Source organism: Strix aluco, chromosome 4 (genome assembly GCF_031877795.1).
Source record: "Strix aluco isolate bStrAlu1 chromosome 4, bStrAlu1.hap1, whole genome shotgun sequence".
Classification (NCBI taxonomy): Eukaryota; Metazoa; Chordata; class Aves; order Strigiformes; family Strigidae; genus Strix; species Strix aluco.
In genome coordinates this window covers 9,853,438-9,873,168 of record NC_133934.1, presented here as the reverse complement: position 1 = coordinate 9,873,168, position 19,731 = coordinate 9,853,438, and the positions used below count along the sequence as shown (strand labels likewise).

The following is a 19,731-nucleotide window of genomic DNA, read 5'->3' as shown; positions in this document are numbered from 1 at the left end:
TATAATAAAATTCATGATGATATAACCATCAGCTTCCTCTGAAAGAGGTAGTTTAATGTGGTTTCAATAGCAAAGTTCTCAGTTATTATTATTCTAAAAACTGTGAATTACCCAGTGTTTTTAAGGACCATGGCATGGCAAGAAAGGTATGATTATGGAGGCAGACAGGAGGAGTGGAGGGCTGGCATGACTGCTGCCAGAGCAGCTGGGTTTGGGAGAGCAGAGATTGCTGCTGGTAGAAGGCTGATTTCCTTTTGCCCACTATGATTTTACACTTCCCAGGCTGAGGGCACAGCTCTGTAAAAGCCCCCCCGAACGCTGGCTCTCCTGTGTCAGGGGGTGCGAAGGACTCACTGCCCCACTGGGGAAGACCCGGCTGGCGCCTGATGGGAGAGGGGGAGCAGAGCAAGGAAGCGGGGAGGGATCAGGTTGGTCGTCACAGTCCCTGCTGAGGCCCCTGCTGAGTCCTAGTGTACATTCCCACACAAAGGTTCAGTTTCTTATGAACAAAACCCATTTGCAGACAGCCCGGCTGATCAGCCCCACTCAGGGTTTTAATCCAAAATAGGGTCAGGAGAGTAAACAATTTTCTGGAAAAAAAATAACCTTGTGCATCACATGTCTTAATACATTAGTAGTTAGCCCAAATGTGTAGGTGCTTCTTTTATATTTATGACATTGAATCCAACAAAGCTGAAGAAAACTAATCACTTTGACCTGCTTTTCTGGGAATACAAGGTCTCAGAATGAAATCTACCCTTCCTCTAGAGAGAAGATACATGTGCTTGGGAGAGAAAGCAAACCGGTGCCAAATTCCTGTCTTCTGACTTTGTTATAATAAAAGTTCACATGGCACTTCAAAAGCTGTGCTTAATTCAGAATATAAATTTGCTTAAAGCAATGAATTACCTTTTAGGACAGGGTGTTTCCAAAGAGTGGTTGCTACTCCAGCAATCTGCAGCAGGGACCTCTAACATCCTGCTGCTTCTAGCAGATGTGCAGTACGATGCAAAATGAAAAAGCTTCTATACAGTTACAGTTCATCAGCTAAAAACTTATTTCCATGTCTTCTCCGTGTTTTTTTTTCCACATAAAACCAAACCAAACCAAACCAAGAGTTTTTCATCTGACAGATGTACCCCAGTGGGAGGGTTTACACTGGCCAGCTGCAATGCCTATATGGTGGCAACTGCACTCCTAGGCTGTTTTTTACAGCCTTGGCCAATGGGTAACCGATAGCGTCTCTCTGAGGTATCAGACACAACAATGTCATATTTTGCAGTGGAACAAACACAACATGACATTGATGGAATAGTGCAGACATCCTTCCAGAAATGTCTATGTCTTAATCTGCTGGAATCCACCATAAAATGGCTTGTAACGGCAATATGCTATCTAAGCAACCTCTCCAGTTCTCCGACACAGATGCAAAACAACTGCTCCGAGAATGGAAAAAAAAAAGGGTAAGGTAAGCCTTTAATTATGTTTTGACTGAATGCAATCAAGAAAAAAATGAATCAGAGAAAAACAATCTTGACCCATAAGGAGTTGCAAAAGCAAACAACTGAAGCACATGGGGCTGTGGTTGGGTGGGGAAAGGGGCTGTAAGAAATTTTGAAGATATGCTTATAGCGTGTTTGTAGGGGAAAGCTGTTGTTTAATCTCTGTCCTAAAAGCCGATCAATGGACTAACAAATGAAAATTTGTTTCACATTAGAGGCTTGTTCTTTCAAAATGAGAATTTTAAGTGCACAATGTTCTGACCTAAAATATTTCAATTCTAGCCTGAATTCCTGTACCAGTGGGGATTATGAGATCATGCTGTCTGTCAACTCTTCTTTCGTCCATCTGTTCCCCTCCTCCTTTCCTTGATAACTTTTGAACCTTCAGGCTAATTTTCACCAAATTTGACAGAGATAGGATGGAGGCTGCAACCATAATCCATGGTGAAAACTTCCGGGAAAATTCCATGTCTGGGTAGAAAGAGAAATAAATCACTTTCTGCACTGACCGTGCCCAAAGGCTGGCCCAGTTGAGCTCTTCACTGGTTTTGAGGGGTGGCTACTAGCCAGCATGCATGTAGCTCCAAACCAGCTACAGAATAAGCACATAGTGTCCTGCCTGCCCAGCTAAATAGATGGGGACGTAGGTTTTGTGAAAGGCCACAAGGGAGGTGGGACATCATATGCATGTGAGTCTGGAAAGAGGGAGAGGAACCAGTCACACAGGGAACTGAAGGCATTAGTTGCAGGAATACAGATAGACAATTTGATAGACAAAAGATAGACAATCTTTTATCAGATGTGTCTTATTTCATCTAGGATGTGGACGTCAGTAGCAGAGCTGAGTTGCTCTCAGGACAGCAGAATTTTAGAAAGTTTTCTGGGTGTTTTTAAGTTTGCTTTTACTCAGGCATTGTTTGCATGAGTAACACTGATATTTATGAAATTTTAAAAAAACAATACTGTGAAGTACAAGCCTCCATAACACTACTGTAGAATAAGTTGATTTTAGTGCAAGTAACTGACTGAACTGAAACAGCACAGTCTTATGAAATAAGCTAGTGAATGCTTTTGTTCCTTCCCCATCGGAAAGACATAACGCACTCTATCCGCAAGACGATTTTGAAAACTTCAGCTTGCCCAAATTGCAGCTGCATATCAGACTGTAATCTGATGGGGAGGAATTCAACACTACAGCTCCTTTTACCCATAAGAACTCACTGCCAGGTCAGGGTTTAATTTAATAGTGTCTTGCACAGACCACATTTATACCAGAAATCAACATACTGCACTTTGCAGGCAATACTGCTGATTTTGATCTAGAAAACCTCATGCAAGTTAGGTGTGCTGGGCTGCAAGGTTGCTCATTTCCCTGTGTTGATTCATTTCAACAATTGCATTGAGATTAGAGAAGCTGCACTTTAGGACATGTAGTGGGCAGGCTCAGCCACCCATACAGACTGGGTCAATGCTTCATCAGGGTGAAATGTAGAGATCAACATTTCTGGATGCAATAATGATTTCTTTCTAGAATAACTGGCCTTAAAAACCACAAGAAAAAAAGTCTTTCTGAATTTAGTCTTCAGCAGTGCAGAGTATCTAATTCAAGAGCTATTAGTGGGTGAGCTGCTCCATAGTAGCAACCACAATATAATTAAGCTTAACACTATAAGAAGAGATCAAGACAAATAAAGCAAACGGATACTCAATTTTAAGAAAGTGACCTATGCAAAAATGGGGAAAAATGCCAGAAAACCCTAAATGAGCAATTCAGAAGCAAGAAGCCTACAAACACCCAGAAGGTTTAAAAAATACTATAGTAGAAGCCCAGGTAAAATGTCTGACACAAATAGAAAACCATGGCCCAAACCTCCCCCCTGCATGACTCAATGAGAAAGTTAAGGAGGCTATCACGAGGCAAGTAAGGAAGCCCAGAAAAACGTGGCACATGAAATGTAAACAGGAAACAAAGAGGGCTAAACTCGAGGAGTGGCTGATAAAGGATGCTCAAACTGTTAGTGAAAAGTTTACATGATGCTTGACTCAGAACCAGCCCTCACAATGCAGAAGAGGTCCCGCAAGCTTTGCCGAGAGCTTTCTGGTGGTTCCTTGGGCAGCAGCAGCCAAAAAGCCAAGAAAACAGGGAGCATCATGAGGAAGGGTGTTGGAAACAGGGATTTTGCAGAAAATCTTGGTGCACCCACAGCTTGAGGACTGTGTGCAGTCTTGTCTCTGCATCTCAAACAAGGTGCAACGACGTGATGAAAGGTACAGCGGAGGACTGAAATCATCAAGGGAATGGAACACTTTCTTTACAGACCAAGTTTTGGAACTCTCCAAACTGTATAGGAGAAAGCTGAAGGGCAATGTACTGGTGGTTTCTAAATTGCTATAAAGGCCACAGATAAGGGAAAGAGAGGTGGCATTCACCAAATCCTGCAATGCTAGAGCCAGGAATCCTTTGATGGAATTAAGAGAGGGTTAAAAAACAATTAAGAAAGTGCATTTTCAAGCAGCAGGTATTGACGTTCTGAAATTTGTTCCATGTGAGGTTTTGGGAGCATAAGCAGGCTCAGGTTTTAGTGGGAATCGGGAGGTTTAACAAGGGATTAGACAAATTAATGGGCATGAAGTCCATGACAAAATACTAAGAGGACTAGGCAGGGATGACTCGCTAATACAGCAGCTGTGGACAGAAGGGTGGTAGCCACCATTAGCCCTGTATCTCAGCTTCGGGGTGGCCAGTGGACACACGGCTCTGAGGCCTGCTTTTGGTCAAAGCTGACCAACGTCAGACGGTAGCCAGGTCTCCCCCATCCTCCAGAGACAGGATGGAGGCTGCAACGACGACGTGCCCCAGAACACTGACAGGCTGCGGCGGAGGCGGGGGAGCGTAGCGGCGAGGCTCAGGCGACCCGCCCCGAGGCGAGGGACGGCCCCGCCGCGCAGCCCCCGCCTCCGCTCCCCGGCACAGCCCAGCCCCGCCCCGCCGCAGGTCGCCCGCCCGCGTGACGTCACTGGCCAGCGCCGGCCAACCCCCGCGCTCCCCTCGGGCGCGAGGCAGGGAGGGCGGCGGGACGGGGCGTCGCCGCGCCGGGGAGGCCTCGCGAGACTAGCGCGTGGCGGGCGGTTCGAGCCGCTGGCGCCCCAACAGCCGGCGGCCACGCCCCTTCCGCGCGGGGCTCGCGCCCGGCTCCCGCTCCCTGGGGCGGGGACGCTGCCGACGCGCCTCCTCAGTCTTCCCGCCATTTTCTGCGTCTCTCCCCCTCCGCTGTGGTGAGTACCGAGTGCTGGGGGGTCGGGGCTCCCTCGCGCCGGGAGGGGACAGCCGCCGCCGCAGCGTCCCCTCTCCCCTCCGTCTCCTCGTCCTGTCCTGTCCTGCTCCGGGGCGGCTCTTAGCCGAGATCCCCTTGGGGCTGTAGGCAGCAGCTGTGCCAGAGCCGGGACCTGGCCGGCGGGCGTTTGGGCTCCTCGGCGCTGGGGGAAAGCCCCTGAGGGCCCCACTCGTGCGGGTTGAGGTGGCTGTGGCGATCAGGCGTCCCCGTGCTGGCGACGGGGATCGTGGGTAGCTTCCTCAGGGCTCTGTAGGTGTTATTTGTGATGTTTGATGACGGCTTGAGCGGCAGTGTCAGCGGGCTTTAATGACGGGCATACACGTACATAAACCTATGTGCGCCCCTTTTTGTTTATTTATTTTACCGACAGCCCTTTTTTTAGCAGGGAAGGCAGAGGGCAGTTGGAAGGCTGCCCTGTGACATGAAACTTGCATAACAAGTTCTATTTCTTATATAACCTGTAACTCTTAAGCTAAATTAAATACACACAGAATTTTAGAAGCGTGCGTTTACTTATTCAACACTCACGCCCTCCAGTCCGGCTGGCAAAGTGGGGTTTTTCTGGTGGAATGTATGTTCTAGAAATAAAGTACTAAGTCATACCAAACCGAAAAAAACCCCAACTGGATATTACCAGAGTATTGCAGTCAGTATCCTGACTTTCTTGGTAGTTTATCCTATTTTTTTGCTGTCTGTTGCGCTCACTTTAGAATCCCAGAGCTGTTGATTTACTTGCCGGGAAACAGCAAACCAGCAAGCTCCTTTTTCTTGTAACTTTTAAGTTGTGATTATTTTCACAAGAGTATTTACACTTAATTTGTTTATAATTGGTCAAAACCCTGCATTATTATGTTGAGATATTTTTATGTTAAAGGGTTTCTTGTTCCATTTTCAGAGGAAACTGTTATGAAGGTTTAGAAGACAAGATTCTGCTTGCTGCTGAAGTAAAAAAAAAAATCTTTATGAACAAGATCTTGAAGTGCAAGTGTAACATCACTAGTTTTGTTTTTAGAACAAGCTAAAAGCTCTCATTTTGGAAGACTTAAAATGATTGTGGGTGGGGGTTTTTACTTAATGTTAGAAAAATTTATATAAGTAAAGTCATTTTTGCAGGCCAATTAATTACTTAATATTTACATCTGTTGCTTTTAATGGTAGTATTCTATTTTCATAGTACACTTATGTGAATTGAGGAAAAACATAAGTGCTTGCAAAGATCAGGGATTTAATTGATGTAAAAATATGTGTTCTGATTTGATGAACAAATGATATTAAGATATCCCTAAAATAAAAATTAGTTTCTAGTCTTTGAATAGCCACTCTAATCCAGAATAACATTCAGTTTTCTGGTGTGATCTGACCCTTTCTTTTTCCAGTGTTGACTCTTTTTATTAAAATACTGAATATTCATTTAAAATGACAAAAAAATTACAACTGGAATAATACCCCAGATTTTTTTATGTATTTGGATCTTTTCTGCTTACAAAAAATATTTTTATCATGAGCTGTGGAAATGATTTTGTGAAAACTCTTAAGAAAATTGGATATCCAAAAGCTGATGAGCTTGATGGAGATGATTTTGACTGGCTGTTTGAGTCTTTAGAAGACAAATCGTTTCTGGAGTGGTTTTGTGGAAATGTAAATGAGCAGCATGTGGTATCTGAAAAAGAACTGCAGGATTTTGATAATCTTCTTGAGTCTGGTAAGCCCATTTTGGAAGGAAATGCACTAGATGAAGTCCTTAAAACCTTGAAGCCCATGGATTCGAAGAACAGTAGCCAAGAGGAGGAGGAAGAAGAGGAGGAACTGAAGAAGTTAGAGGATGAGCTTCAAGCTCTTCAGAAGTTAAAAAAACTTCAAATTTATCGTCATAATAAGCTTCAAATGATGGTTTCTGTCAATAGCCATATGCTACAAACAGTAAAAAGCAAAGAAAAAGAGGCACATAAAGATTTGAAAGAAGGACTGGAAGTGTTTACTGCAGCAAATAATAAGCTTAATAATGAACTGCTGTCACTTACAGATGCAGCTAAGAAACTGGCCTCTTTCTTCACTGCTTCAGATTCAGAACGAGGGTCAGGTCTACAGCCAGTGTTTTTTTCCCAACTTCCTTTGGACAAGTATTTGTCTCAGGAAGAACAAAGCACCGCAGCACTTGCCTCATACATGAGAAACCATTTTTATCAAGGTATGTCTGAATGGGTTGAAAATTCAGACAAAGGCAGCTTTGAGCTTGCAGATAGAAGCAAACAAGTCACTTGTGATGAGACTAATGAAGTTTGTGAAGAGAGTCAAGAGATGGTCAGGCTCCAGACAGCATATGTTTGTGCTCAATGGCAGCTAATGCAGATGAAAGCTAAAGAGGAGAGCATGAATTCAGCTATAAAATGTGCAGAGAGGATGCTGCAGTCCTTAAACAAGGTAAGCCCCAAAAGGTGATAGAAGGTAGTGGAGTTCTAAACAGTCAGGCATGTTCAACTGCATCTAGTAAAAGGAATCGCTGAGTTGCTGTTGTTTCAACTATTTTTACATAGTGAAATTGCACTTTTATGAAGTTCTAGTCTTGGTCACAAAACTCCTCTTGTGAAGTAGCTCCTGTTTCTATGGTTAGAAATTCTTCAGTATGGCAGAGTACCTTTAATTCTACTTTCCAAAATTACTACCTTAAAAAAAATCTAGAACTTACTGGGACCTTTCTAGTTTAGTTTAACTTTGAAATTTCAAATTATAACTGGCTCCCAGTTGTCTGTACAACAAACTAAAGCTTAACTTTGGTTGAAATTTTGTGGTATTGAGGAGCTAATGTGATAAATGTATTTCTGTATATATTCCGTAGCATAAACTTAAAAAGTTTTAGATCTCTGTCTCTTTTGAAACTCAAGTATTTGTACTAAATAAATGAATCTGATAGTTGAAGCCCCAGAAATCTCTCAACAAGTGAGTGATGGGCAGATATGGCTACTAGAATTTAAGAATGTGAAGAAATTGTAATGGAAGGAAAAATATTAGCTTATGCCAGTCATGGACTTACTTGAGGCATCATGTCAGTTTCTATATTTTCATTTATGGATGACTAGCATGTAGGACTTGATTGATTAGAGTAATTTGGAAAAATTTGATTCTGATAGCAGTGTTGATAGTCATCCGACTGAATATAAAAAACTATGTTTGCATGTGAGATTTCGGTTAGACATGCTTGAAGTCTGGCTGCTAAGTAAAATACAGCTCTTCTATTTTTAACACAATAAACTGTTTCCTGGCCCTGCAATAGAATGAAATTACTATTTATTGAAATACATTTATTTGATATCTACTTTTTGCCTTATGTTGTAAAGTTCTGTAAGACTGCATGTGGAGTTTTCATTTAATTTTGTAGATCTAAAAGGTGCAGTGATTTTTTAATGTAACAAGTACATGGATCTTGTGTGAACCGAAGAAATGTGTTTGGGAATTGGCTTGGAGGGAACCGTTGACAAATTTTTTTGTTTATGCAGGATTTTGGAAAACAAGAAAACCTTGATGCCAAAATATCTAGTTTAAATGATGACATTTCAACAATTAAACAAGATGTAATTCGGATGAACAATGAAGAGCTACTTCCCCTTCTGAAAGAGAATGCACAACTTTTGAGTGCACCAGTGGTGAAAGGGTACTTGGATTGTCAGATTGCTCAGCACGATGATTATGCTTCAAGACAAGATAAAATATGCAAGCATTTGATAAGACAGAAAGCATCATTTGAACTTATTGAGCTAGCCTATGAAATGGAGTTGAAGAAACACAAGGAGATCTGCTGTCAACTTGAGAATTTGGTAAAATCTCTGAAACAGAGCAGTGATGAGTTGCAGCAGAGACTACAGGTGATAACTGAGCAAACTCAACATGCAAAGCCAAGAAACATTATTAGTTCAAAGGATGGTCTCTCTTGCAGGTAAGCATTATAGTCGCTACTGAACTTTGAGTTACTTTGAAATAATACTGGGGAGATAAAGGCTTAGGTGAGCTAAGCCTCTTCTATCGCTAAATTCTTAGTATCTTGCTAATTAGTATTTTGAGTTCTCCAGAACTCGAGCATTCAAGATACGAGATTTGCCTCTTGCTTATCCTTTGAAATTCTTTTCAGGTTTGCCTGAGGAAAAACTGTTCAATTATCAGTCTTGTTAATATTGCTGAAGCATTCCTAAGCAATATCCTGAATATGAATGTTTAAAGCCAAACCTGTCTTATACGGTGCCCTGATCTAGGACCTCCTGAAAGTTATTCTAGAAGTATAGACGTAGAGAGCTGTTAATAATGATTTCCCAGAACATATGCATGACCTCACCAGCTTAGCCTGCAAAAACCCCCGTGTGGTAGAATAGAGGAACGACTCCTTCAATGTATGAAATGTGTTTAGCTCTTTTTTACTGCTTGATTTGCCATCTGGCTTCAGTGTCCTGTCACCCATGTAGGAGTCTGGTTTTTCACCATCTAAGTAATTAGGTCTCCTCATAGCTCAGGAGGTGACAGTAGGAGTGTGTGCTTTGTTGCTGTCACTTAAGAATGAAGCTTTTGTTGAGGTGTATTATATAATTACAGGTGTGTTAATGTCAGATTTTTTTCTCCTTTTTTAAAATGGTACTGTAAGTGTTTTTTAATAATTGCTAAGTGACAGCTGAGTATGGCCTTGCACAATGAATAACTGCAAGAATTAGGCATCATTAATTTTGCTCCCATTGTGTGTTTGCATTGGCAACTTGTAACATTTTTGTTCAGGTTTATTATTAAGTCTCCAAATCACTGAATGTTGTCTGGTTACTTTTTCATATATTTTTTTTTTTAAAGGGAAGAGAAGTTGAGAGAATTATAAACCCTAAAGGATTTGTAAGCAGAAGACACTTGGAAGAAACTCAGTTACTTTTGAAATATAGCTCTTGCTCTTATTAAAGCCAATCTGATTCTATATTGGGGCTCAACTCCTGAAGATTTTAATATGCAGGGGTGGTAGTACCAGCAACAAAGCAAAGTTATCTGTAATCGTGTTAGGCTATTCCTGATGCAGTGTAAGGGTACGGTTTGGTGTAGCAAGTATTGCTGTCTTTTGCATGACTCATAACTAATTGGAGAATTTCTCAGCAGTCTCTTTATAGATAGAAAATGGGAAATACTCCAATAAGCTTGAAAATGTTATAAAGATTGCTCTTACTTCTCACTGGCCCGTAAGTCTGCTGTTTTTCAGCACTTAAAAAAAATTATATCTTTTCAGTCCTTGAAGTGTTGGGAAATAGTTGGCAAAAACACACTGTCAACTTCTGTTTGCATTCATTGTTACTTACTAACTGTTACTTTGATATTTCATTGCTGTTAATTTAATATTCAAATATTTTGGAGTCCTATTAATCACGTACTAGCTATGTAGAGATAGAATCATGAAATCAGTGGGTGATACAGCAGTGCAGTAAGAGTACCCTGAGCAATACTACTGTCCTTTACTAGTCCTCTGACTTCTCAACATCAAAACCTTCTCTTGACTAATAATGACGGGAGTGCTTAGGAAACTTAAAAACGCTTGTGTGTCTAACTTAATTTGTTACAGGTTATATCAGCTTTTGGAAGGAGAAAATAAAAAACAACAATTGTTCAAAACGTACAAAAGCCTAGAGCAGATGGCTCAGAAGTTAAAGCAGGACTGTGCTACAGCACAAGATGAGCTAGCAGCGTCTTCTCAAGAACAATCTCTCTTTTTGTCCAAACTAGAAAGTGATGTAAATACCCTTCATGATGCTCTGTATCATGGAGGAAATCGGATCCAACTTAGCAGTCGGGTAAGCCCTTATCTAGTTATTAAAACTATTACATTAATGCGTGTCATGTTATTTTACTGAGAAAAGTGTATGAAGGCTGTAAGACACACAGACTGGCTCCCACATGTTGTCAACAAATTTATTAGCATAATGATGATGCAAATGTTGGATTTTGTAGATGTTGATAGGTAATAATCTTTTGTTTCTGAGCAAATCATTGCCTCTAATTTCTTTCAAAGGCATGCACAGTCTTGTGTTACTAGTAAGTTTATGGTGTGGGAAATATGTCATCTGGATATGGTGTCACTGGAAAACTCAGTTAAATTTATCTTTATTTCAGATGGGCTGTTCATTCCTGTTAACACCCGAATAGTTTCGTTTGGCCCCTTAAAAAGCCTGGTCATGAGTGGCTCATTTGAACAAAATAAGAACATCAGAATTTTGAAGGACAGTTGTAGCAGGACAACCCTGCTACAGAGGTCCCAGGTGTTGTCTGTTTTAGAAGGTTGTTAAATGCAACTTGTTATGGTTTTTAAATAACTGTAGATACCTCAAAAGTGGATTGAGGGAAGTCTTTTGTTACATAATACTTCCTTGGTTAAATGCATAAAAGTATATTTAACACTTCCATCTGTCAAGTGAATTTGCAACATATAGAACAGTTTTTATTAAAAAAAGAAACTTTGTAATTGCAACAATACATATTTAGGAATTACACGATATTAAATCAACCAAATACCTTTGTATTGATTCAAGTTACCTCCTAAAACATAGTGATATCTATTTTCTATTGCTACTGTTTCTCAAGAAATGTAATTCTTTTAGTAAGGAAATAACGTGCAAGTAGATGACTAGCCTGCTTACACTGAACTATCAGAAGAAAAACAGTTGGGAAAACTAGTTGGTAATTAATGATTTAATTTTAAAACTGATTTTTTTTTTTCTGTTGCATTGTTTCTTGTTCCCTTTTAAGATTTGACTAGCTATGAAGACTTGTAATTGATTGAAAAAGTCATTCAACCATCTGTCTAGTTGAGGGCCAGATTCTTATAGTCTTAGCTCAGCTGGTTTAGTGAACAAGTAAATGAAATTACATTTTTGTAACCTGATGTGAGTACTGTTACATGGAGCTCAAATTGAGTGGAATCCCTTATTGCCTGTGTTTCTGTTTTTTGTGATTACTTTTCAATTACAAATGAAAGTGGCTTCCAAATGCAAAAAACTTTTACGTTTCTAGTTCAGCTCTTGTATTAACAATATAAAACTAATAATTTTTCATCTTGTGTTTTTTGTTAGGAACTCACTGAGCAGTTTCATCAACTGGAAGTTGATTTAAATAAGCTAAATCAACTCCTTATGGATCTGATTGCTGATGTGAAGTCAAAGAGAAACTTTTTAGAGTCCAATAAGCTGCATCAGATGGAAAGAAACTTGTATGTGTATTTTTTCAAAGATGAAGCCCACCTGAAAGAGATGGTGGAGAAGCTTGAGCAGCAGTCTGAGGCTAAAGCCAGTAGTCTGGAAGATTAGAATTTCACCACCGTTGGAGTTCTTAATGTTTAAACTTCAATGTACTCTTAAAGGAAAACATGCTAATGTAAACTGTCTACAAGTTTATGGAATGATAAGTATTGGCTTATCAAGGCTAACATTTATCCATCGTTGCAATGTATGTAACTGCCACAGTTACCAAATTTGGATTGTACACTGCTTTATGGCTTTTGGCACCTGCCCGCCAAGTTCAAATCTCGGTTTTATTCAAGTTCTTTGATATGAAGTAATACATTGGTTATCTGAATGAATTACATTCAGGCTGCTCTTCTGCTAGCCTGTATTTTGATTTCCACTGCACACTGCGTGGCACAAAAAGGAGCATTTCATACCCTTGAGAAGTTTTCTTGCATGCTAAGAACCTTTGATACGTGAACTGAAAAATAAATGTGGAGAAACCATTCCAGATTTTGCAACATGAATGTAATGTGCTCATTCTGAAGAGGAGACTTCTCCAAGGCAGATATTACATGATTGTTTCCCTCACAGTCTCCTAAGAAGATTTAGTTTTGTTAGAAGTGTGTTGGAATATGTGCCAGAATCTGTTTGAAGTACCAAGGCCACCTGTTTTAAGACCATTCTGATATCTCTTAATTTCACTTATGACCTATCTTCTCTATTGAAACCAGTCCATACTCATACTAGGCTCTTCAAAGAAAAATAATTTTAAATTTACCTTTTGGACTTCTGAGTCTGCCCTATAATTTATAATGATAGACATTTCAGTTCAGAGTCCTGATGCTTTCATACTTCTGCTTTCATGTGCATTGTTGACTGTTTATCAAATTTTTATATAGCTTCCTAATATACCAATGGAACTAAATAGTCTTTTATAGTGTAACTTCCAGTCTTTCACATTTTGATGGGATCAGCTGTGCTTGCTTTCAAGTGTTGTACATCCGATGAACGTTAGTAAATTAGCTTTAATTTCAGTAACAGCAGTGTTAAAGCTATTTTGATGGCAGACTTTTAACTTGTGAGTATAACTTTATTTTTCAATGTTTAAAATTTGTGTTTAACTTACTAGTTGAATGTCTTTATTCCTGGATTTCATGCTGCTTAACTTTATACATTGTGTTTATTATTAAATGCCAAGCACTCTAAATTCAGTTCAGTGTTGTCAATATTTATGGTGAATCTGTGTGTTGGTTTTAGGCGCATTCTCATGCACAGTGTCTTGTTTATACTTTGTCTGCTAGGTTCTCATTTTGATCTGCCTCTGAGGCTTCAAAACTGCTGCTTCCCACCCTGAGAAGTCAGGGAATGTTTTCACCCTGTGTAGGAAAGAAGCGTTGCTCTTAATTCTAAAAGTTAGGAGGAGTTGTGCATGGGAAGGATTATACTTCTGGAATGTCAGGGAAAAGAATGCCATTCTGCATCTTTCTCCCTTTTGCGTTCTTACTGTAAAATTTGAGCTAGGTGGGTATAGCCAATATTAATGCAGCCTGATGGATGTTCTTCTTTGAACCTGGATACAAATGTTTGTACTTGTTGTAAGTATTCAAAGTTGCAATCTGCCTGTGGTCTTGAGCTAAGAAAAATATTTCCATCTAAGTAGAGGAAATATTCTCTACCTGATGGTTAAACTTGACTTGAAAGTCTACTCATGCACTGGATTTAGTGGGAGAAGACCAGAGTAACAGGACTCCGTTTATCTAACTTGTATAGGACTAATTTACATAACAGCAGTTTTTGGTAGAGCAATTGGCTTGTACAGCTTGAATCCTTTAAAGATTTTGAAAATCTTGGATATTCATCTTGTGTTTGTGGTAAGTTTTATGCATTGTTCTGGTCTAACTGTATAAAGGTGACAAAGTAATCAGTATGGACACCGTGGTTTCTGATTCTCCCATATGTATTGTATCTGGGGGCTCTCCCAAGTACTTTGTGTATACAACAGCAATAGCTGCAGTCAAAGCTTGTAGAGACTTCCGATGTTGCTGACCTGTTTCTTAAATTGACAAACTATAGTGACTATTTTATGGTTATTACTATTTCATAATACTTGAGCACATCAGTTTTACAAAGTTTAAGGAATAGGTCTTTTATGATAAATATTTTCTGAAACAACACATCACTAATGTTTGTATATCATGATAGTAATACTTGTTTCTTTCATCTTGTATTAGCTCTATTTGGCAGTTACTTGAAAGATTTTATTCTTGATAAAATCTGAGCACCAAGAACAGTAAATGTATGCACGTACTAGATATAGACTAGTTTAAAGATGTCGAGGAGAGAGGGAGTATTTCAGACATAAATGATAATTCTTTTATTTGTCAGATTTTTTTATTATAAGTTAGCTTTACTTAACACGACTGCTTAAATTTTTATTGGTGTATTAAAACACCAAAGAAGTTTCAAAGAAATTTCACATAGTGGTTTTTATAAATTATTACAATTTGCTAATTTTTATTTACAATACTTAAAAACTGATAGGCATGTCTGGGAGGAAATGTCATTGTCTATCGTGGAGAATGAATGACTGAACATGTTCAACAGAATGTAAGTGCAGATTGTTCTGTGGCCCTGATATAATGCATTAAATTTGTGTATGTTCTGTGTTTAGGTTTAATCTTAAAAATGGAACAGTACACTTCATACATAGGATGTGAGACTTCTAAAGTGCCTTTATCTGATATCGCTCAGAGGATTATGACAGCTTTGCAGTCTATTCCTGTAGGAGAAGTTCAGGCTAGCAGAAAGAATAACCAGAGTGAGTAAATCTTAGCCTATTTAAGTGTTTCTGTTTTCAGTTGAAAACCTGAAACCCAAACAAACAAAACAATATCAAACCTCTAGTCCCCATTTAAAAAGAAAAAAAAAAAAAGTGAGATGTTAGTTTTCCAGGTTTAGAAAAGGAATTAAGCTGTAACTCTGACATTTGGTGGGACTTTTCTGATTAAATAACGCTATGTGAGTGCAAGGAACTAGGATATTACCTGTACCCTCAATTTCATTGTTTGTTTTTTTTTTCTTCCTGTTCCTGCTGTGTGGTATAGAAGTAGATGAGAATTTCAAACTGTTAATTAACTAATGCTAAAGGTATATGTTAACTTGACTCTGGGCTAGATTAATTTAAAGATCACTAGAGGCACTGGAAACTTGCCAGAAGGCCTGTGAACTCTCCAGACTGATGTCTGTCCTTGAAACACATGTTCATTAGCAACTCACTCCTTATGAAATTCTAGGGGGAAGAGTGAACAAAAGTCCCAGTGGTAGACCAAATTAGGTAATGTTAGAAGTGCCTCGGCAGATCTTTGACTGTTGAGCAAATCTTACTCAGAATGGTGTGGATACTAGGGAGGTTTTGCAAGATGGGATTTTTGTTCTCAATTCTGTGCATTTCATAGTCTGCCAGTCTTGTAGCTCTGGAGAGAAGTAGATAGCAAGTTAAAGAGTGTTTTGCTCAATTTCAGCTGTCTGTTTTCTCCTGAGAACTAGATTCTGGAACGTTATCTGGTTGGTGGGATTTAAATCTAGCATTTGTTCTTGTGTACATGGTGTTTGTTGTAACCTCAGATTTATGTAAGTAACAGTTCAGGCTCTTTTTTTCAGTAGTAAAGTGTTGGATCAGTGAAGCCTCATGGTGTGTAGCAGTGAAAAGGGTGGTAGTTCATTGCTGTGTGAATTGGTGATATGGGTTTGAAGAAATATGGGATAGGTTCATTAATTTAATATGGTACATTTGGACCAAAACCCAGATTATTTTAAAGAAGATTAGATCTCTCCTCTGCCTTAGTTTAATTGCCGTTTACCTCTCTTATTGCCTTGTCATTTTCCCTTCCTCAATTTGTCTTAGACTGGGGAAGTCTATGTACTCTGTGATATCTATATCATGCTTTGTTGGCCGCTCTTGATCCATTCACTCTCAAGCTGTAAAATTACAGATACTTTTTTTTTTAAAAACGCCGTGAAAGTGTCTGGTATCTTTCGCCAAATGAACTTGCTGTCTTTGTAGTGCTGCTAAATCCTTACTCAGTGGGGAGTGAAAGAACAGTGTAGGCATTTAGTGGTGGCAGGTCACATGACTAGGTTTTCTTGCTGTTCTTTTCCTTGTAGTAATTACAATTGTTTCTAGTGTACAGGCTTAAGAACAAATTTATTTATATTGCTTTTAGGAAATTCCCTGTATATATAGCTTTTTAGCTGATCACTGTGGAGCTGGAGAGAAGAAAGTTTGCCTCCCTTAAAAAACCCAAAACCTGTCATGTTGGTCTGTTTCAAACTGTATTGAATTGTATTTTATTGTTAGAACTTTAAAGATTAAATGCTAGTGACTGGAAAAACTGTTTGTATTTAGAAGGTAAATATTGGGTTCAAATAGGACAAATATCTGCGATGTTGAACTAGTGGGTGAAATTCGGGTTATCTTGGTAGTAGAGCTTGTAATGGTTCCATCACTTAAGGAGTTTGAAGGCAAGGATGGGTTTCTACTGCCATCTGGTGATACTTTTTCATAAACCAGAAATTTGAGGTTGCATAGCTCTTTAGATACCTGTCATACTGAATACTGTGTGCTGAAGGAGAGAAATGTATTCCTTATCGACTTCTCTGGAAAATGAATTTGTCAAGAAAAGGGATCTAGCTGTGGAACAATTAAAAGCACTGAATGTAAACTCAGTTACTATCATTCTTAAATTACAATTTTATTGTTGTAGGAAGTGTCAAGAAAACCAAACCTACAATGTTTGAAGCTACAAATTACAGCTGTAATTCTAACAGCTCAGGTTAGAAGTCAGCTAGAGACAAATAACTGATTATACACGTACACCCACATGAACTTGTGTGTAATACTATAAAGTAATAAGCTTAGTTTCTTCTGGAGACTAAGCTAGTTAGTCTTTGAAAATGCTTTTTCTAGTATTTTAAGTACAGAGTCCTGGTTTGCCTAGAAAAAAAAATTTAAAACAGTTTCTGTAAATAGAAATCACCTTATGTTTTGTTTGACATTGGTCATCAGTACATTTGATTGAGAAAGTGTCTTGCTGCTGGTAATGCAAATTTCATAGCTGAAAACAGTAGTGGAGTGTTGTACTCGGTATGGACCAGGTGTTAGAAGGGGACAAAATATGTATTTTGCCCATGAGGTGTCTTTTGGCTGGGCAGTAAAAGATTCTAGAGATAAAGGAGTCCTAACGAATTGAAAGCTCTGAAGAGAACCACAGTTCAGTGGAGTTCCCTCTCTTGTTTTTTTTCCCCCCTGTTCCTCTTCCTGTACCTACTGAGTTTGTAATTACTGCTAGCCTGTTGCCCTTGTTCTTTTATTCCAGTCTTCACTTGCTTCTCTTCTTGGGGCTACTGCACAGTGTCAAGGGCAGAAAAGAGAAGGCATGTTCTGTTTCATTTAGCACGGTTCAGAGTCGTGATGTTCATTTATAAAGCACGGGGCTCTATCTTAGTCCCACAAGTGGACTTGTGCAAAGCATTTGACACTTTTGACATTGTCAAATTTGACACTGTCCTGCATGACATTGTTGTCTCTAAATTGGAGAGACATGGGTTTGACATATGGACCGCTTGGTTGATAAGAAATTGTGCTGGATGGTCGCACTCAAAGAGTTGTGGTCAATGGCTCCATGTCCAAGTGGAGAGCAGTGATGAGTGACGTTCCTCAGGGGTCTGTACTGGGACCAGTGCTGTTTACCATCTTTGCTGGTGACATGGACAGTGGGATTGAGTGCACCCTCAGCGAGTTGGCTGACGATGACCAAGCAGTTGACACTGGAGGGGAAGGCGTGTGCCATCCAGAGGGACCTTCACAGGCTTGAGAGGTGGGTCTGGGCAAACCTCATGAAGTTCAACAAGGCCAAGTGCAAGGTCCTGCACATGGGTTGGGGCAATCCCAAGCACAAATACAGGCTGGGTGATGAGTGGATTGAGAGCCGGCCTGTGAAGGACCTGGGGATATTAGTGGTTGGAAAACTGACTATGAGCCAGCAATGTGCACTCACAGCCCAGAAAGCCAGCCATGTCCTGGGCTGCATCAAGAGAAGTGTGGCCAGCAGGGCGAGGGAGGGGATTCTCCCCCTCTACTCTGCTCTCCTGAGACCCCACCACCTGCAGTACTGCATTCAGCTCTCAGGCCCCCAACATCAAAAGGACATGGACCTGCTCGAGCAGGGCCAGAGGAGGCCACAAAGATGATCAGGGGGCTGAAGCACCTCCCTTGTGAGGCCAGGCTGAGGTAGTTGGGGTTGTTCAGCCTGGAGAAGAGAAGGCTCGAGGGAGACCTTACAGCAGCCTTCCAGTACTTAAAGGGGGCTACAGGAAAAATGGGGAGGGACTCTTGATCAGGGACTGTAGTGATAGGATGAGTGTTGTGTTAATGGTTTCAAACTGAAAGAGGGTAGATTTAGACTAGATATAAGGAAGAAATTCTTCACTGTGAGGGTGGTGAGACAGTGGACCAAGTTGCCCAGAGAAGCTGTGGCTGCCCCCTCCCCGGCAGTGTTCAAGGCCAGGTTGGACGGGGCTTTGAGCAACCTGGTCTAGTGGAAGGTGTCCCTGCCCATGGCAGGGGGGTTGGAACTAGATGATCTTTAAGGTCCCTTCCAACCTAAACCATTCTATGATCTTAGACCCAGCACTGATAGCCATCCTGCCTCTTGTGGTGCTAGTCATTACCTTATTTTTCTGACAACTTGATAGATCTGAATTCTCTCTCTCTTCATGTCTGGTCTTGCAATACCTGTTCTATTGCAAGGTTGAACAATGAAAAAATTATCCTCTGCAGATGAAACAGTTCTCTGTAGGGCATGATATGTTAAAGATGTATATGCAAATAGTGTCTTACTGAAGAAAATTTTGTGGAATAATACTGCCTAATTCCAAGAAAATGGATAAACTGTGAGATGTCTAGTTTGTCTTTTGGTTTTGTTATTTCTTCTTGCCCATGCCCCCAGCTTTACTTTGACCAGGATGGCATGTGTTTTCTTGAAAGAAGGAAATATGCATATTTATGGTATTATATCAATGCCTCTTCTGAATGCCATGGAAAATGTTTGTCTGCTTTGTAGCAAACTTGAACTAATTTTTTCTTAATGGGGACAGAGCACACTTTTACATATGCATATTTAGGAACCTGCAGGGCCCTTTTGGGCATGAATTATATTAATTTGAAGAAAATTGTTGTCACGGAAAATTTTATTGCAATTATTTTAGGTTTGGTAAAAGTGTCAGTAATGTAACATTGTATGTAACCTAAGTTATATACACCGCTCCCAGATTCACTTGTTGTAAAATGTTTCCCATTCTTTTTTTAAAGGTATAGAGAAGACAAAGGAAAATAAACTAGGTGATAAGGATGCACATCTGAAAAATGAAAAGGCAAGTTTACTTTAAGATTGAAGACCACTGAAAGCAGTCTTTTCATAGCAGGTTTGAAGTTGTTACAGACTGGCTCTTTCATAACAAGCTTTGTCACAATATATTACATACACTCATAGTTCAGATAACTTTCCTCTGTCATATTTTGCACTTGGCATCTATTTACCTATGAGAGTCTTGGCCTCACTTCCATTATCTTTTTTTATAGGAAGTTAGTTGTTTGTGACAGAT

At 39.8% G+C, this 19,731-nt stretch overlaps 2 protein-coding genes across 2 annotated transcripts in view; both read left to right on the top strand.

Moving 5' to 3' along the window:
- Positions 1–4,655: 4,655 nt before the first annotated feature.
- On the top strand, positions 4,656–13,280 carry HAUS3 (HAUS augmin like complex subunit 3). Its single transcript, XM_074821955.1, has 5 exons — positions 4,656–4,778; positions 5,733–7,258; positions 8,332–8,768; positions 10,413–10,641; positions 11,917–13,280. Exons 2-5 carry the CDS (start codon positions 6,338–6,340, stop codon positions 12,148–12,150), a joined length of 1,821 nt encoding a protein of 606 aa, XP_074678056.1. The 5' UTR covers positions 4,656–4,778; positions 5,733–6,337; the 3' UTR covers positions 12,151–13,280.
- A 1,474-nt stretch (positions 13,281–14,754) lies between these two features.
- POLN (DNA polymerase nu) overlaps positions 14,755–19,731 on the top strand; it is a 106,703-nt gene continuing 101,726 nt past the window's right edge. Inside the window, exons 1-2 of the mRNA XM_074821959.1 lie at positions 14,755–14,887; positions 19,439–19,500. Coding sequence (XP_074678060.1) covers positions 14,755–14,887; positions 19,439–19,500 — 195 coding nt within the window. The remainder of the gene's footprint in view (positions 14,888–19,438; positions 19,501–19,731) is intronic.

Excerpts from the sequence above, each read along its gene's own strand:
- HAUS3 (XM_074821955.1), top strand. The coding sequence starts at position 6,338 with ATGAGCTGTGGAAATGATTTTGTGAAAACTCTTAAGAAAATTGGATAT. Across the intron at positions 7,259-8,331 it reads TGCTGCAGTCCTTAAACAAG|GATTTTGGAAAACAAGAAAA; the intron begins GTAAGCCCCAAA and ends TTGTTTATGCAG. Across the intron at positions 8,769-10,412 it reads AAGGATGGTCTCTCTTGCAG|GTTATATCAGCTTTTGGAAG; the intron begins GTAAGCATTATA and ends AATTTGTTACAG.